Here is a 19,163-nt window from a genome sequence, read left to right on the forward strand (position 1 = left end):
TAATTTACATTTACTTTAACATAATATTACATGAAAATGATCAGAAATGTTTTCACAGATGTGTGTTTAATGAATCATTTATGTTGAATCACCCATGATGCATTAGGAAATGTCTACACACTTATACGTGCGCCAAATCTTAGAAACAATCACTGCTGTGTGGACCAATCACATGGTTATAAACCAGGTGAAAATTGACTTCAAACTTTTGAGCTGTAGTGTAGATTGCAATGATAGTGTATAGTTATCTATTACAGAAGAATATATAGAAGTATGAGGACAGGGAGACACTGTAAAAAAGTTATGAGCTGTCTTGCTGCAGAGAAAGTGGAGTCTGTCATCCTTGAAACGCTCCCAAGATAGGCAGCTGGCAGGTTGAATGATGCTCTGCCTCTGTGGTCAAGTACAGACATAGGCCTTAAGCAACCATGAGCCACTGATAAGTGTGAGAAATTAGTGCACTTAATGCAGCGGTCCCCATCCCCCGGGCCTCGGACCGGTACCGGTCCGTGAGTCGTTTGGTACCGGGCCGCGAGAGTTGAGGCTCAGGTGTGAAATGTATGGTTTTCAGGGTTTTTATCGGTTTTCAGGTTTATTTTGTTATCGTTTTTATCGTTAACTCGGTGTCCCTGGGCCTTTTCAAGTGTGTTATGAATAAATCTTCTTTTTTCGGTACTGGTCCTAGTTTTATTTTGTTGTATTTATCCGCGACACCTTAAAGGCCGGTCCTTGAAAATATTGTCGGGCATAAACCGGTCTGTGGCGCAAAAAAGGTTGAGGACCGCTGACTTAATGCATGTTTCCTAATTATATACGTATGAGCCACTAATAGGAGAAAATGAGCACGCAATAAAGTGGACTTGTTAGGGAGAGATTGCCATCAGAGTTAAAACACTCCACCTCAATTTTGATGATGGACACAGCTAAAAAAATGAGCGTTTTGTTGACACTGATGACAAAATCCTGGTCAGATACAGACAGACACATGCATACAACACACACTACTGCTCAAAAGTTTGTGGTCAGATTCAAACAGTTGTCTTTTAATTAATAATTTACATTTACTTTAACATAATATTACATGAAAATGATCAGAAATGTTTTCACAGATGTGTGTTTAATGAATCATTTATGTTGAATCACCCATGATGCATTAGGAAATGTCTACACACTTATACGTGCGCCAAATCTTAGAAACAATCACTGCTGTGTGGACCAATCACATGGTTATAAACCAGGTGAAAATTGACTTCAAACTTTTGAGCTGTAGTGTAGATTGCAATGATAGTGTATAGTTATCTATTACAGAAGAATATATAGAAGTATGAGGACAGGGAGACACTGTAAAAAAGTTATGAGCTGTCTTGCTGCAGAGAAAGTGGAGTCTGTCATCCTTGAAAAGCTCCCAAGATAGGCAGCTGGCAGGTTGAATGATGCTCTGCCTCTGTGGTCAAGTACAGACATAGGCCTTAAGCAACCATGAGCCACTGATAAGTGTGAGAAATTAGTGCACTTAATGCAGCGGTCCCCATCCCCCGGGCCTCGGACCGGTACCGGTCCGTGAGTCGTTTGGTACTGGGCCGCGAGAGTTGAGGCTCAGGTGTGAAATGTATGGTTTTCAGGGTTTTTATCGGTTTTCAGGTTTATTTTGTTATCGTTTTTATCGTTAACTCGGTGTCCCTGGGCCTTTTCAAGTGTGTTATGAATAAATCTTCTTTTTTCGGTACCGGTACTAGTTTTATTTTGTTGTATTTATCTGCGAAACCTTAAAGGCCGGTCCTTTAAAATATTGTCGGGCATAAACCGGTCCATGGCGCAAAAAAGGTTGAGGACCGCTGCATGTTTCCTAATTATATACGTATGAGCCACTAATAGGAGAAAATGAGCACGCAATAAAGTGGACTTGTTAGGGAGAGATTGCCATCAGAGTTAAAACACTCCACCTCAATTTTGATGATGGACACAGCTAAAAAAATGAGCGTTTTGTTGACACTGATGACAAAATCCTGATCAGATACAGACAGACACATGCATACAACACACACTACTGCTCAAAAGTTTGTGGTCAGATTCAAACAGTTGTCTTTTAATTAATAATTTACATTTACTTTAACATAATATTACATGAAAATGATCAGAAATGTTTTCACAGATGTGTGTTTAATGAATCATTTATGTTGAATCACCCATGATGCATTAGGAAATGTCTACACACTTATACGTGCGCCAAATCTTAGAAACAATCACTGCTGTGTGGACCGATCACATGGTTATAAACCAGGTGAAAATTGACTTCAAACTTTTGAGCTGTAGTGTAGATTGCAATGATAGTGTATAGTTATCTATTACAGAAGAATATATAGAAGTATGAGGACAGGGAGACACTGTAAAAAAGTTATGAGCTGTCTTGCTGCAGAGAAAGTGGAGTCTGTCATCCTTGAAAAGCTCCCAAGATAGGCAGCTGGCAGGTTGAATGATGCTCTGCCTCTGTGGTCAAGTACAGACATAGGCCTTAAGCAACCATGAGCCACTGATAAGTGTGAGAAATTAGTGCACTTAATGCAGCGGTCCCCAACCCCCGGGCCTCGGACCGGTACCGGTCCGTGAGTCGTTTGGTACTGGGCCGCGAGAGTTGAGGCTCAGGTGTGAAATGTATGGTTTTCAGGGTTTTTATCGGTTTTCAGCGTTATTTTGTTATCGTTTTTATCGTTAACTCGGTGTCCCTGGGTCTTTTCAAGTGTGTTATGAATAAATCTTCTTTTTTCGGTACCGGTACTAGTTTTATTTTGTTGTATTTATCTGCGACACCTTAAAGGTCGGTCCTTGAAAATATTGTCGGGCATAATCCGGTCCATGGCGCAAATAAGGTTGAGGACCGCTGACTTAATGCATGTTTCCTAATTATATACGTATGAGCCACTAATAGGAGAAAATGAGCACGCAATAAAGTGGACTTGTTAGGGAGAGATTGCCATCAGAGTTAAAACACTCCACCTCAATTTTGATGATGGACACAGCTAAAAAAATGAGCGTTTTGTTGACACTGATGACAAAATCCTGGTCAGATACAGACAGACACATGCATACAACACACACTACTGCTCAAAAGTTTGTGGTCAGTTTCAAACAGTTGTCTTTTAATTAATAATTTACATTTACTTTAACATAATATTACATGAAAATTATCAGAAATGTTTTCACAGATGTGTGTTTAATGAATCATTTATGTTGAATCACCCATGATGCATTAGGAAATGTCTACACACTTATACGTGCGCCAAATCTTAGAAACAATCACTGCTGTATGGACTGATCACATGGTTATAAACCAGGTGAAAATTGACTTCAAACTTTTGAGCTGTAGTGTAGATTGCAATGATAGTGTATAGTTATCTATTACAGAAGAATATATAGAAGTATGAGGACAGGGAGACACTGTAAAAAAGTTATGAGCTGTCTTGCTGCAGAGAAAGTGGAGTCTGTCATCCTTGAAAAGCTCCCAAGATAGGCAGCTGGCAGGTTGAATGATGCTCTGCCTCTGTGGTCAAGTACAGACATAGGCCTTAAGCAACCATGAGCCACTGATAAGTGTGAGAAATTAGTGCACTTAATGCAGCGGTCCCCATCCCCCGGGCCTCGGACCGGTACCGGTCCGTGAGTCGTTTGGTACCGGGCCGCGAGAGTTGAGGCTCAGGTGTGAAATGTATGGTTTTCAGGGTTTTTATCGGTTTTCAGCGTTATTTTGTTATCGTTTTTATCGTTAACTCGGTGTCCCTGGGCCTTTTCAAGTGTGTTATGAATAAATCTTCTTTTTCGGTACCGGTACTAGTTTTATTTTGTTGTATTTATCTGCGAAACCTTAAAGGCCGGTCCTTGAAAATATTGTCGGGCATAAACCGGTCCGTGGCGCAAAAAAGGTTGAGGACCGCTGACTTAATGCATGTTTCCTAATTATATACGTATGAGCCACTAATAGGAGAAAATGAGCACGCAATAAAGTGGACTTGTTAGGGAGAGATTGCCATCAGAGTTAAAACACTCCACCTCAATTTTGATGATGGACACAGCTAAAAAATGAGCGTTTTGTTGACACTGATGACAAAATCCTGGTCAGATACAGACAGACACATGCATACAACACACACTACTGCTCAAAAGTTTGTGGTCAGATTCAAACAGTTGTCTTTTAATTAATAATTTACATTTACTTTAACATAATATTACATGAAAATGATCAGAAATGTTTTCACAGATGTGTGTTTAATGAATCATTTATGTTGAATCACCCATGATGCATTAGGAAATGTCTACACACTTATACGTGCGCCAAATCTTAGAAACAATCACTGCTGTATGGACTGATCACATGGTTATAAACCAGGTGAAAATTGACTTCAAACTTTTGAGCTGTAGTGTAGATTGCAATGATAGTGTATAGTTATCTATTACAGAAGAATATATAGAAGTATGAGGACAGGGAGACACTGTAAAAAAGTTATGAGCTGTCTTGCTGCAGAGAAAGTGGAGTCTGTCATCCTTGAAAAGCTCCCAAGATAGGCAGCTGGCAGGTTGAATGATGCTCTGCCTCTGTGGTCAAGTACAGACATAGGCCTTAAGCAACCATGAGCCACTGATAAGCGTGAAAGATTAGGAAACATGCATACAGTTCATTAGTTAGACTCCTATGAGCCGCTAATAGGAGAAAATGAGCACGCAATAAAGTGGACTTGTTAGGGAGAGATTGCCATCAGAGTTAAAACACTCCACCTCAATTTTGATGATGGACACAGCTAAAAAAATGAGCGTTTTGTTGACACTGATGACAAAATCCTGGTCAGATACAGACAGACACATGCATACAACACACACTACTGCTCAAAAGTTTGTGGTCAGATTCAAACAGTTGTCTTTTAATTAATAATTTACATTTACTTTAACATAATATTACATGAAAATGATCAGAAATGTTTTCACAGATGTGTGTTTAATGAATCATTTATGTTGAATCACCCATGATGCATTAGGAAATGTCTACACACTTATACGTGCGCCAAATCTTAGAAACAATCACTGCTGTGTGGACCAATCACATGGTTATAAACCAGGTGAAAATTGACTTCAAACTTTTGAGCTGTAGTGTAGATTGCAATGATAGTGTATAGTTATCTATTACAGAAGAATATATAGAAGTATGAGGACAGGGAGACACTGTAAAAAAGTTATGAGCTGTCTTGCTGCAGAGAAAGTGGAGTCTGTCATCCTTGAAAAGCTCCCAAGATAGGCAGCTGGCAGGTTGAATGATGCTCTGCCTCTGTGGTCAAGTACAGACATAGGCCTTAAGCAACCATGAGCCACTGATAAGTGTGAGAAATTAGTGCACTTAATGCAGCGGTCCCCAACCCCCGGGCCTCGGACCGGTACCGGTCCGTGAGTCGTTTGGTACCGGGCCGCGAGAGTTGAGGCTCAGGTGTGAAATGTATGGTTTTCAGGGTTTTTATCGGTTTTCAGGTTTATTTTGTTATCGTTTTTATCGTTAACTCGGTGTCCCTGGGTCTTTTCAAGTGTGTTATGAATAAATCTTCTTTTTTCGGTACCGGTACTAGTTTTATTTTGTTGTATTTATCCGCGACACCTTAAAGGCCAGTCCTTGAAAATATTGTCGGGCATAATCCGGTCCATGGCGCAAATAAGGTTGAGGACCGCTGACTTAATGCATGTTTCCTAATTATATACGTATGAGCCACTAATAGGAGAAAATGAGCACGCAATAAAGTGGACTTGTTAGGGAGAGATTGCCATCAGAGTTAAAACACTCCACCTCAATTTTGATGATGGACACAGCTAAAAAAATGAGCGTTTTGTTGACACTGATGACAAAATCCTGATCAGATACAGACAGACACATGCATACAACACACACTACTGCTCAAAAGTTTGTGGTCAGTTTCAAACAGTTGTCTTTTAATTAATAATTTACATTTACTTTAACATAATATTACATGAAAATGATCAGAAATGTTTTCACAGATGTGTGTTTAATGAATCATTTATGTTGAATCACCCATGATGCATTAGGAAATGTCTACACACTTATACGTGCGCCAAATCTTAGAAACAATCACTGCTGTATGGACTGATCACATGGTTATAAACCAGGTGAAAATTGACTTCAAACTTTTGAGCTGTAGTGTAGATTGCAATGATAGTGTATAGTTAACTATTACAGAAGAATATATAGAAGTATGAGGACAGGGAGACACTGTAAAAAAGTTATGAGCTGTCTTGCTGCAGAGAAAGTGGAGTCTGTCATCCTTGAAAAGCTCCCAAGATAGGCAGCTGGCAGGTTGAATGATGCTCTGCCTCTGTGGTCAAGTACAGACATAGGCCTTAAGCAACCATGAGCCACTGATAAGTGTGAGAAATTAGTGCACTTAATGCAGCGGTCCCCATCCCCCGGGCCTCGGACCGGTACCGGTCCGTGAGTCGTTTGGTACCGGGCCGCGAGAGTTGAGGCTCAGGTGTGAAATGTATGGTTTTCAGGGTTTTTATCGGTTTTCAGCGTTATTTTGTTATCGTTTTTATCATTAACTCGGTGTCCCTGGGCCTTTTCAAGTGTGTTATGAATAAATCTTCTTTTTCGGTACCGGTACTAGTTTTATTTTGTTGTATTTATCCGCGACACCTTAAAGGTCGGTCCTTTAAAATATTGTCGGGCATAAACCGGTCCGTGGCGCAAAAAAGGTTGAGGACCGCTAACTTAATGCATGTTTCCTAATTATATACGTATGAGCCACTAATAGGAGAAAATGAGCACGCAATAAAGTGGACTTGTTAGGGAGAGATTGCCATCAGAGTTAAAACACTCCACCTCAATTTTGATGATGGACACAGCTAAAAAAATGAGCGTTTTGTTGACACTGATGACAAAATCCTGGTCAGATACAGACAGACACATGCATACAACACACACTACTGCTCAAAAGTTTGTGGTCAGTTTCAAACAGTTGTCTTTTAATTAATAATTTACATTTACTTTAACATAATATTACATGAAAATGATCAGAAATGTTTTCACAGATGTGTGTTTAATGAATCATTTATGTTAAATCACCCATGATGCATTAGGAAATGTCTACACACTTATACATGGGCCCATTTTTAGTAACAATCACTGCTGTATGGACTGATCACATGGTTATAAACCAGGTGAAAATTGACCTCAAACTTTTGAGCTGTAGTGTAGATTGCAATGATAGTGTATAGTTATCTATTACAGAAGAATATATAGAAGTATGAGGACAGGGAGACACTGTAAAAAAGTTATGAGTTGCGTTGCTGCAGAGAAAGTTGTTCACTCTGGTGAGGTCTAATGAGTCTAATGGGAGGCTGAGCCTTCAGCTTTCCTGTCCCTGTCCTGTTTAACCAGAAACGCTCTCGTCTTTTAACATTAAACTCATAACTTTCCTTTTTGATCAGTCTTACAGCTACAGCTGGATCAGCTGACCCTGTCCCATCCTTTAGTTATGCTGTTATAGGCCACAACTGCTCATTAACTTCCCATCATGCACTGAGCACTTCTGTCTTTTACTCTCAGTGTGTTAATATATCACTACTGCGTGTCAGTAACGTTGGTCCTTTTCCTCCCATCATGTGTGATCCTCCACTTCTTTTAAGTGTCTCCCAGCGCAATTCTTACCATATTTTGGTTCCTGCAACTGGTCTGTCGGGTTATTGTCTCCCCAGAAACACTTTCCTTGTGCTTTTGGAAATCTATTTTTTCCTATTTCTGTTTTGTTTTTCCTATTTCCGCTGTGTTTTGTGTGCTTTTGCAGGGTTTTTCTTATTGCTGGTGTTTTCTTAAGTTGCAGTCCGTTCGGCCTCTCAGGGCCACCGCAGTACAGTCCCCCCCAATTTTTTTAAATTTAACCCAACAACATAGTTGGTTAAATTATACAAAAAAAAATTCATATGTGCCCATAAAAGAGGTCAAAATCACAGAACTCTACTCAAAGTTAACAACAACCAATACTGATACCTCAAACAAACTGACCTCACTAAAGAAGACAAAGGGGGAAAGTTAAATAGTGGCTGATCAGCCCACAAAAATCACAAAAAGGGGTAAAACACACAAAAACCTAACTGAGACCAAAACCAGTTATTTATTATCCTGTAAATTAAACCTTATATTTAAGGAAAGACCAATGTGGATGCAGTGTTGTGTGTAAGCCTCTACACTGATATTACCACTGTGTGGCTGTAACTGCAGCCATCACACCGCCTGACCACGTTAAGGTGGTAATCTCTCAGGGGGAAAACAGAAAAACAAAACAACAAAAAATAAAATAAAATAATGCTCATCAGATTCTAACAATTCAAAACATGACATTTACCTTAACTGGATGACCTATATAATAAATATTATCGAACCCAACAATAGTACTTCACACTATTGCCAATATTAACAAAACCAAAAAGGGTAAGCCAAGTTATTTAAAAAAAGACAATTCACAAAGTCTTGAAAAATAGAAATAAAGAATAAAAATCTTCAATCCACTCTATAACAGCAGTCTCCTGCTTCCCTGCAGATCAACACGTTCTCACTCCTAACTCGTCATATGTGCGACGCCCATACAGCATGTATCACTTCTCAGTTATTTATTGCACTTCTTGCTCGTCAGTGAGGCACTTTTAGTGCTTTATCTATGTTTGTGTGGGGACTTGTTATAAATCAGTCTTCAACCTTTAATCTCTCTCTGAAAATGACTGGGATTAAATGCAGTATAATAAACTTTCCTGAACGTGTGTCTTGTCATGATCTCCAGTGCTGCCATTTCATAGGATCTCCTGTCCAGGGCTTCTCAGACGTTGGTTGTTTTTATAACTCCTCTCACCTTCTGCTCTTGTGTCTGCTGTGATAAGCCTTTTATACTCCATCCATCCATCCATCCATCCATTCGCTTCCGCTTCTCCTTTTCAGGGTCGCGGGGGGCGCTGGAGCCTATCCCAGCTGTCATAGGGCGAGAGGCAGGGTACACCCTGGACAGGTCGCCAGTCTGTCGCAGGGCCAACACACAGGGACAGACAACCATTCGCACTCACATTCATACCTAGTGACAATTTGGATTACCCAATTAACCTATCCCCACAAGCTGCATGTCTTTGGACAGTGGGAGGAAGCCGGAGTACCCGGAGAGAACCCACGCAAACACGGGGAGAACATGCAAACTCCACACAGAAAGACCCCGGCCTGATGGTGGAATTGAACTCAGGACCTTCTTGCTGTGCGGCGCCTTTTATACTCACCCATTTTATTTCCATTTCTGTTTCTCACTATTTTTCTTAACAAGATTAAACCAGAATCAAGGTATGACTCAAGTATGTGAGGAAATTCTACACTAATTGGTACCCGCGGTCTTTCTTATGTTACATACCACACCCCAAAGAAAGGGCACACATAATGCAGACACATTTTCAGTGACCCAAATAACATTCAAACACGCTCCGTATCATAACCTCCTTTTTGTTTGTGTTTATTTTAAGCAGTTGATTTAACATAAGGATTAAAATAGAAAGAACAATCCTTGAAATAACACGTGTGTGAAATACATAATACAAAACATAAAATAAATAAATATGTCAAATCCCCTTAGATCCAGCCTCACAATCACTTGTTCTATGACGACTAAAGGAAGTTTATTTACGTCACAGACCCAGTGACGCCCATTCAGTTTCATTATCCAGGAAGTAACAGCTGATGCTCACTTCTGTTTAAGACACAGTCCAATCTTAGGTTCCTCATCCTGAGTGGAACAATGGGTCTATGTGAGTACAGCTGCCTTTTTCACATCATCTTGTTACGGCCCTAGCAGGGCCTCCTCCTGAAGGTGCCTGTGTGGGCGTGTCCCACCACCTCTTCTGCCTGAGGTGCCACCTTTCCCTGTTACACAGCTGACTCACATCAGTAATTAAAAGTATTTAAGCCCAGGGAAAGGTGAGCTCTGGGCCAGAGTGCCAGTAGTGTGGTTACAGCTTGTGAGCTGAGTGGTTGTTGTGTTTGCAGCTAGTGAGCTGTGTTTTTGGTGGTTTTCAGCTAGTGAGCTGCTCTTTCTTTTTGGCTTACGTTTTACTTTATTGACCAACGCCTGAGTTTTGTTTGTTTTCTTAAATGGTAATAGCGGCTTGTCCGTCTCTTTTAGTTAGTATAAATTGAAACTTTAATAAAACTCTTTAATTTAACCCCTTTGCCTCCTTGACTCCTTTTTCTGACCCGGTCCCTTTTGTTACTTCCCCCTCCCCGCCTAGACCCCTCAGGGGAACGTAACAATCTCTACATTATATGAGTTGATGATTCTAGCATTACAGAAAATGTCTTAATATTTCCAGACTGAGCTGTGGTGAGATCTTTAGTTTTCTTTCTTGTGTTTCAGTGACAGCCTTAGCCATCACAAACCTATTTGCTTATTTATTTATTTTTATCTCTAAAACTCATAGGTAAATACATATCAATACATGTATTCATCGTGAAGCATCCTGATGATCAATAACCAAGTGTTTCTTCCTGAAACAATTACATGTAACCAGTGTTGGGGAGTAACGGAATACATGTACCGCCGTTACATATTTAAAATACAAAATATGAGTAACTGTATTCCGTTACAGTTACCGTTTAAAAAGGTGGTATTCAGAATACAGTTACTTTGTTGAAATAAATGGATTACACTGCGGTACTTTGTAGCCACAGCTGCCCTGAGGCAGACTGACAGAAGCGAGGCTGCCATATCACGCCATCGGGCCTCCACTAGTAGGCAGTAGGTGAAGTGTCTTGCCCAAGGACACAACGACCAAGACTGTCCGAGCCGCGGCTTGAACCGGCAACCTTCCAATTACAAGACAAACTGCCAACTCTTGAGCCACGATCTAATGGACAGATGCAAGGTTATCGATGGTTACATCCTCGTGCAATAAAGAGGTTGAATGTTGTATCACACAATGCCTGATCAATTTGTTTCACTAACTCATCTAAATAAGGAATTTTGTAGCAGAAACAGTAATTATAGCAGTTTGTTGTGGAACAGTAATGTCCATATCAACAACTTTTTTCTTGTGGCTCTAATACTCCATCGTAACATAAAGCCTCCCCGTCTTCTCTGTAGCTCAGTTACTTGATCTAAATCCTTGATCAGCTGTGTGCTGAGCTATGGCCCAGTTAGATGTTAATGTGTGTTCTTATGTTGTGTTATAGTGACAGCTGTGTGTACTGCTGCAGGAGCAAGTAAGCAGTTTATTTATCTTTAACTAATTTGAATCAAAGCCCGATCCATGTCTGATACATGTCTTGTCTTCCTGCAGTAGGTGCTGTAGTCACTGCTCCTGCTCTTCTGGGAGCTGCAGGTTTCAATTCAGCTGGAATAGCTGCAGGCTCCTGCGCTGCAGGCATGATGTCGTCTGCTGCAGCTTCTAATGGAGGAGAAGTGACAGCCGGAGGTGTGGTGGCTGTTTTGCAGTCAGCAGGTAAATAAATAATTAGACGTTTTATTAGGATTTTAACTTACAACAACATGCAAAAAGAAGAAGTTCATGGCTTTGGGCCTTGGATTCCAGGCCGGAGTTGTGTCCTCAGCCTGTAGTCTGACTTGGAGGAAGAAAACTAAATCTTGTGGACCCCATTGCAGTGTGAGTGTGGTAGTTTCTTACTGGTCAATAGTAGACCTTACAATGTTCTTGTACGGGAGTCATTTTGAACCATACGTAACATTTGACGTTTGTTGACAGGATTTTTGACCACCTGCCTTAGACTGATCAATATGGCTGATGAACCATCTGAAACCGTTAATATGGTGTCACCATTTTTTATTGGTGCACCCTGTGTACCAGAATTTTGTGGCTTAACACGAATTATGAAGACCGGGAGAGCCAGATTAGTGCAATGCTCCATGCTCAAAAGTGGTCTATAGAGCAGCAGTGTGATTTTGTGCTGAGTGCATTAGGAGAGCAAGTGGAGCAGGATACGCCAGATAAGATCTTTCTTCAATTTAAAGAACTGTACGGGGACAAAACAGCTGTGGGTACCTTGCGTGCCATGTTTTATGACTGCAGACAAAGGCCAGAAGAGCCTATTAGAAAGTTCACTTTACATTTAAGGGAGATCTGTAATTTATTACTTTGGTTTGATTTTTCAGTTTTTCTTTACAGGAAAAGATGGATAAGCTTGGTGTTAGTCCTTTCCATCAAGTTTCCTTTGTTAAAGCTGTTTTCTGCTTACAGTATGTGAATATCAAATAAAGTCTTATGAATCAAATTATGTCAGTCCTTCATCACATGTATCACTTGTTTTTTTGGAGTGTTTTTTTTTCTTTGTTTTTTAATTTTGTTATCCCACATGAAAAATTCCAAAACTGCAGATTTTAGACACTTTAGACCTAAAATGTATATTCATTAGGGGAAAAAAACATTCATTTGTGATAGTAAACGTAAAACAACCTGAAAGACTTCATGTGACAGTCAGAACATTGAGGTTATCAAATTTGCGGACCCCCATCACGGTTATGACTGTTCTTCCCATCCCATGCAAGGCCACCTGGGTTGGCTGGAAGACTGTTTACTTAGCCTGTCGGGGCGAAGGACACTGTCTCAGCTGAACTCTGGACACACACACACACACACACACACACACACACACACACACACACACACACACACACACACACACACACACACACACAGATATGTGTAATACACTATCAGTACACTATCAATACACTACCAACATTCAAACAATATGTGGACTGTCCCACCAGGGGAGAGAAAATTTTAGACTTACTGTATGCTAACGTCAAGGATGCATACAGCTCCTCCTCCCTCCCCCCACTTGGTAGGTCAGATCATAACTTGATTCACCTCACCCCCCGCTATGTGCCAATTGTGAGGAGGGAACCTGTGACCACCAGGACTGTTAGGAGGTGGTCAGAGGAGGCAATAGCGGAACTACAGGGCTGTTTCGAGGTGACCGACTGGGAAACACTCTGTGAGCCTCACGCCGAGGACATCAATGGGCTTACTGAGTGTATCACAGGCTACATAACTTTCTGCACAGACTCCATTGTTCCAGCTCAGACTGTTCATTGTTACCCAAATAACAAGCCGTGGGTGACTAAGGACATCAAAGCCCTCCTCAACAACAAGAAGAGGGCTTTCAGAGGGGGCAACAAAGAGGAGGTGAGGAAGGTCCAGGTGTTACTAAAGGACAAGATCAGAGAGGCTAAGGACAATTACAGGAGGAAGCTGGAGTGGAAACTCCAGCAGAACAGCATGAGAGAGGTGTGGAGGGGCATGAAGACCATCACTGGATTCAGGCCAACCAACAGCAGGGGAACTGAGGGAGGTGAGAATAGAGCCAATGAGTTGAATCTGTTTTTCAATAGATTCGACACCACAGTGTCTGCTCCCACCCCCACAACCTCACCTGTAGTCAGCCTGGAATCTAGAACCACACCACTGTGCCAGCCTCTCTCTTCACATGTTGCCTCCTGTGAGATTCCTGACACCCCTCCCCCACCCATCACCTTCACTCAATACCAGGTTGAGATGCAAATGAGGAAACTTCACTCAGGCAAGTCTGCTGGACCAGACGGAGTGAGTCCCCTCGTCCTCAAGACCTGTGCCCCCCAGCTGTGTGGAGTCTTTCATAAACTGTTTATGCTGAGTCTGAGTCTGCAGAGGGTCCCGGTGATGTGGAAGACATCATGCCTCGTCCCTGTACCAAAGACGCCTCGTCCCAGTGGCCCCCAGGATTACAGGCCCGTGGCACTGACCTCCCACATCATGAAGACCCTGGAAAGGCTCATCCTGGACCAGCTGCGACCCATAGTAAGACCACATCTGGATCCCCTTCAGTTCGCTTATCAGCCTCGTCTCGGAACTGAGGACGCCATCATCTACCTGCTCAATCGTGTCTACACCCATCTGGACCAGCCGGCGAGCACTGTGAGGGTCATGTTTTTTGACTTTTCCAGTGCTTTCAACACCATCAGGCCGACCCTCCTGGGTGATAAGTTAGCAGCGATGCAGGTGGATGCTTCTCTGGTGTCCTGGATTGTTGATTACCTGACAGGAAGACCACAATTTGTACGTCTCCCACAGTGTGTGTCTGACAAGGTGATCAGCAACACAGGGGCACCACAGGCACTACAGATAGAAACACCCCAAAAGAGGGTCTGCATTCTATAAATATATCAGACTCTTATATATGATATATAAAAAGAATTATATCATAAACATATAAGAAATTGAAACCTAATCCATTTGTAACAATATAAAAGGTATTCGAGCTGAACAGAAATACTCAGACCAGCCCTTCTGACACCAACAACTACGCCGCTCTTCCCCATTCTGATGCTCGGTTTGAACTTCAGCAGGTCGTCTTCACCATGTCTACATGCCTTACAGCAATCAGCTGCTGCCATGTGATTGGCTGATTAGATATTTGTCTTAGCAAGCAGTTAACAGGTGTACCCAACAAAGTGGCCAATGGGTAACTGTATGTTTGCCGTTTGGAACAACCTGCCTGAGGAACTCCACTTAGCGCTTCCTGAAAATCTGTTTCACTTCTTTGGTGGTGCTTTCTGCATGTGGTTCTACTTTTTCCCCCTCATGTTACCTCTTTTCTCTTAATTCTATTATTTAATTCATTATTGTTTGGAGTTCTATCTTTTCATTTCATTTTAACTTTTACCTTTTTAATACTGTTTTTGGAAAGCATTTTCTAACGCTGATTTTGATACGTGACATGCAAATAAACTCCTATTAGGTATTACAACAACTTCAGAGTCATGTTTTCAATCCTGGTGTTAGAGCTTAGTACAGCTTGACCAGTGGTTAAGCTACAGAAAGGGGCGGACACAGTAGATGTACTTACCCACTCAAAATGTCATCAAAGGAGACCACTAACATGTTCCACACATCCATTTATTCTCTTCCCCTCATCCAGTTATGGGTTGCAGTGCAGCTGGAGCCCATTCCAGTGGTCACAGGGTGAGAGGCAGCCAACCAGTCACAACTACAGCCAATTAAGAATCACCAATTATCATAACATGCAGGTCTTTGGACTATGGGAACAAGCTGGAGCACCCAGAGAGAATCACAGGGCCTTAGCTGGCCGGTAGATTCAAACCCAGACCTCCTCACTGTGTGGCGATGGTGTTAACCACCGCACCACCACGCTGCCCACTCAATTACTAATGTAGCTTAGTGATTCAACAGAGTAATAACTACTCGAAACTGCAGTGAAAGCTGTATGCACAACAATATAAAAAAATCTGCACTTGTTAAATATTTTAAGACAAAGTTTTTAGTTTAGATAAAGCACACAAGTATCCAATTTAAAGGTACATTTACACTCATCCAAGTTCCTCCATTACTAAACAGGTATAAAAAAAAAAAACTCCCACAACAACAACATAAAACACATTTTAAAACATTAATGCTCACATGATCACAGATTGTTTTTGAGCTCGATCTCAAAATTTCTGACAGCTATGGTTTTATCATAAAATCCCTCTACTGTCCAAAATTAAAGTGGAATGCTGAACATTCATATGCCCTTAGGCATCAGGAACATTACGTTATCATCTTCACTCTTTAGATATCAGGAATGTTTTCACACAGAAAAAGAGACTCGAGTGCTTAAAGTCTAAAGCCGGAGCCCGTCATAGTTCATCCTTCACGTCCGTTTCTTCTTTGTAGCTTTTACGCTCACATTTGCAGGCAGCAGTGTGGTCATCCAGCTGAGGCACCAGCTCCATGTCTGCGTGTTGTGTCGGCTGTCCCGTCTGTCGCTCTGAATACATGTGCAGCACTTTGTAGTAGTAACAGTACAGCCTGCTGGGCTGCAGCAGCTCTCTGGCTGCTGCCTGGCCCGCTCTGGCGATCTCTTGTGCTTCAGCGTCGTTCTCTTTAGCCCATCTGATCTTCTCCAGAAGGTCCGACAGGTTTCTCTTCACAGGAATGTAATGTGTTCCTGCCTTCAGGTGGCTGTAGAAATGTTCATAGTACTGAGAGTCTTGTTTCAGAACCAGACTGTTCCCGAGCATCAGGTAAGGAAACCGGTACGCTGCCACTGTTCCATCAATGTTCACCTGATATTTGTACTGCAAGATGAAGACAAGGTGGCACGAGTTGCATACACACGTTATGGATGTATTAAATCTATTCATAAAGACGAGGCATCAAGGAGCTAAACTAAATCATTGTAGTGAAGTGAGTAGCGTATGGATGTATATATTTATAATTATATTTATTAAAGAGAAGACTATTTTACGCTTCCTTACCTTAAAGAAGTCAAAGAATCCAACAAGTGATGCTTTGCCAACGTGTTTCTCCTGGTCTCTAAAGAAGAACCACGCAGTGATGCCGGCATCAAGGAGCTCTGGGTTTTTTTTGGACAGTGATACAAGCTGAAGACGCTCCTCTCGACTGTCCCGACCCCGGAAAAACGCCCGCTCAGTTTTATTCACCCACGGAGGCCCTGATGGAAGTATATATTACTGAGTGGGAAGAATTGTCTACATTTACATACAAATTCACAGATCATAACCATATTTCTCCTAAAGGTGTTGACTGCTTCTCATCTATCTATCTATCTATCTGACCGGCTTTCCACAGATTCCCTTAACCACACTTCCAATTTCTCATGCCACCACACCTCCTTCATTTTGCCTTTCTCTGTCCTCCCTCCGAGTCTGTTCCCGGACCTGCTAATTCAAAGACCAAGCGGCACCTCATATGTGCGATCAGTCGGGTTTAACCAAACTCCCTTAGCCTGTCGACACATCCCAAGTTCAAAGAAGACAAAAGGAAGAGTGGCTGTGGGAAGAGTCAACCCCCTCCCTTTCAACTCCCATAAATCTTTTAATCATCACACTGACAGGAAGTGTTTTTTCCCCTTCCATCTCCCTTGATATGCCAGTATTTTCTGTACTCCTTCTCTTTCTTCTTTTGTCTCCAACATCTCCCGTGCTCTCTCTCCTCGCCTCTCCTCTAAGCCGTCTTACCAAATAGCCAATCCTTCTTTTTCTCTCCCTCTCCATTTGACAGCACTCTCCCTCCATCCCACCCACCCCCTCGTTGTCTGCCTACCGTGGAGGCTTTAATGAGTACACTGGCAAGGTCTGTAAATTATTCAATAACTGGGAGAAGAATCTCTGATTCCTCCCCTCCCCCCTTGTTATTCTAAAAATAGATTTCCTTATGTTGGGAGTGACTCTGAGCTATTAGAAATTAAGACGCTCATTGTTGTCTCCTGGTGGGGTGGAGATTTGACACCGTATTTTGAAATAATAGTTAAGCTGTGATTTCATTACTTTAGATTTATCATTGGCTATGAAACTGTGAAATCAGGTTAAAACAAGCAACGGAATTTGAATGAAAGCAACGGAATTTGAATGAAAACAACGGAATTTGAATGAAAACAACGGAATTTGAATGAAAACAACGGAATTTGAATGAAAACAACGGAATTTGAATGAAAACAACGGAATTTGAATGAAAACAACGGAATTTGAATGAAAACAACGGAATTTGAATGAAAACAACGGAATTTGAATGAAAACAACGGAATTTGAATGAAAACAACGGAATTTGAATGAAAACAACGGAATTTGAATGAAAACAACGGAATTTGAATGAAAACAACGGAATTTGAATGAAAACAACGGAATTTGAATGAAAACAACGGAATTTGAATGAAAACAACGGAATTTGAATGAAAACAACGGAATTTGAATGAAAACAACGGAATTTGAATGAAAACAACGGAATTTGAATGAAAACAACGGAATTTGAATGAAAACAACGGAATTTGAATGAAAACAACGGAATTTGAATGAAAACAACGGAATTTGAATGAAAACAACGGAATTTGAATGAAAACAACGGAATTTGAATGAAAACAACGGAATTTGAATGAAAACAACGGAATTTGAATGAAAACAACGGAATTTGAATGAAAACAACGGAATTTGAATGAAAACAACGGAATTTGAATGAAAACAACGGAATTTGAATGAAAACAACGGAATTTGAATGAAAACAACGGAATTTGAATGAAAACAACGGAATTTGAATGAAAACAACGGAATTTGAATGAAAACAACGGAATTTGAATGAAAACAACGGAATTTGAATGAAAACAACGGAATTTGAATGAAAACAACGGAATTTGAATGAAAACAACGGAATTTGAATGAAAACAACGGAATTTGAATGAAAACAACGGAATTTGAATGAAAACAACGGAATTTGAATGAAAACAACGGAATTTGAATGAAAACAACGGAATTTGAATGAAAACAACGGAATTTGAATGAAAACAACGGAATTTGAATGAAAACAACGGAATTTGAATGAAAACAACGGAATTTGAATGAAAACAACGGAATTTGAATGAAAACAACGGAATTTGAATGAAAACAACGGAATTTGAATGAAAACAACGGAATTTGAATGAAAACAACGGAATTTGAATGAAAACAACGGAATTTGAATGAAAACAACGGAATTTGAATGAAAACAACGGAATTTGAATGAAAACAACGGAATTTGAATGAAAACAACGGAATTTGAATGAAAACAACGGAATTTGAATGAAAACAACGGAATTTGAATGAAAACAACGGAATTTGAATGAAAACAACGGAATTTGAATGAAAACAACGGAATTTGAATGAAAACAACGGAATTTGAATGAAAACAACGGAATTTGAATGAAAACAACGGAATTTGAATGAAAACAACGGAATTTGAATGAAAACAACGGAATTTGAATGAAAACAACGGAATTTGAATGAAAACAACGGAATTTGAATGAAAACAACGGAATTTGAATGAAAACAACGGAATTTGAATGAAAACAACGGGATAGATAGATAGATAGATAGATAGATAGATAGATAGATAGATAGATAGATAGATAGATAGATAGATAGATAGATAGATAGATAGATAGATAGATAGATAGATAGATAGATAGATAGATAGATTCGGACGTCGCCCGGATCAACAAGGTCCGCGTCAGGTGTTGAGGAACCAGGGCACCCTGACGAAAAGTGGGCTACTGGAACAAGAACGCATCGGTGGGCAAGACACAAAAACAGGGCGTTGTTGGAATG

General features: G+C 40.8%; 1 protein-coding gene across 1 annotated transcript in view; it reads right to left on the reverse strand.

The window, feature by feature from the left end:
• Window positions 1-15,318: 15,318 nt before the first annotated feature.
• poglut3 (protein O-glucosyltransferase 3) overlaps window positions 15,319-19,163 on the reverse strand; it is an 11,471-nt gene continuing 7,626 nt past the window's right edge. The window contains exons 5-6 of the mRNA XM_004566082.5: window positions 16,326-16,522; window positions 15,319-16,145 (exon numbers count right to left, since the gene is read on the reverse strand). Coding sequence (XP_004566139.1) covers window positions 15,705-16,145; window positions 16,326-16,522 — 638 coding nt within the window. The 3' untranslated portion in view covers window positions 15,319-15,704. The remainder of the gene's footprint in view (window positions 16,146-16,325; window positions 16,523-19,163) is intronic.

The sequence above is a fragment of the Maylandia zebra genome, linkage group LG7, assembly GCF_041146795.1.
Source record: "Maylandia zebra isolate NMK-2024a linkage group LG7, Mzebra_GT3a, whole genome shotgun sequence".
In the NCBI taxonomy this organism is placed as follows: domain Eukaryota; kingdom Metazoa; phylum Chordata; class Actinopteri; order Cichliformes; family Cichlidae; genus Maylandia; species Maylandia zebra.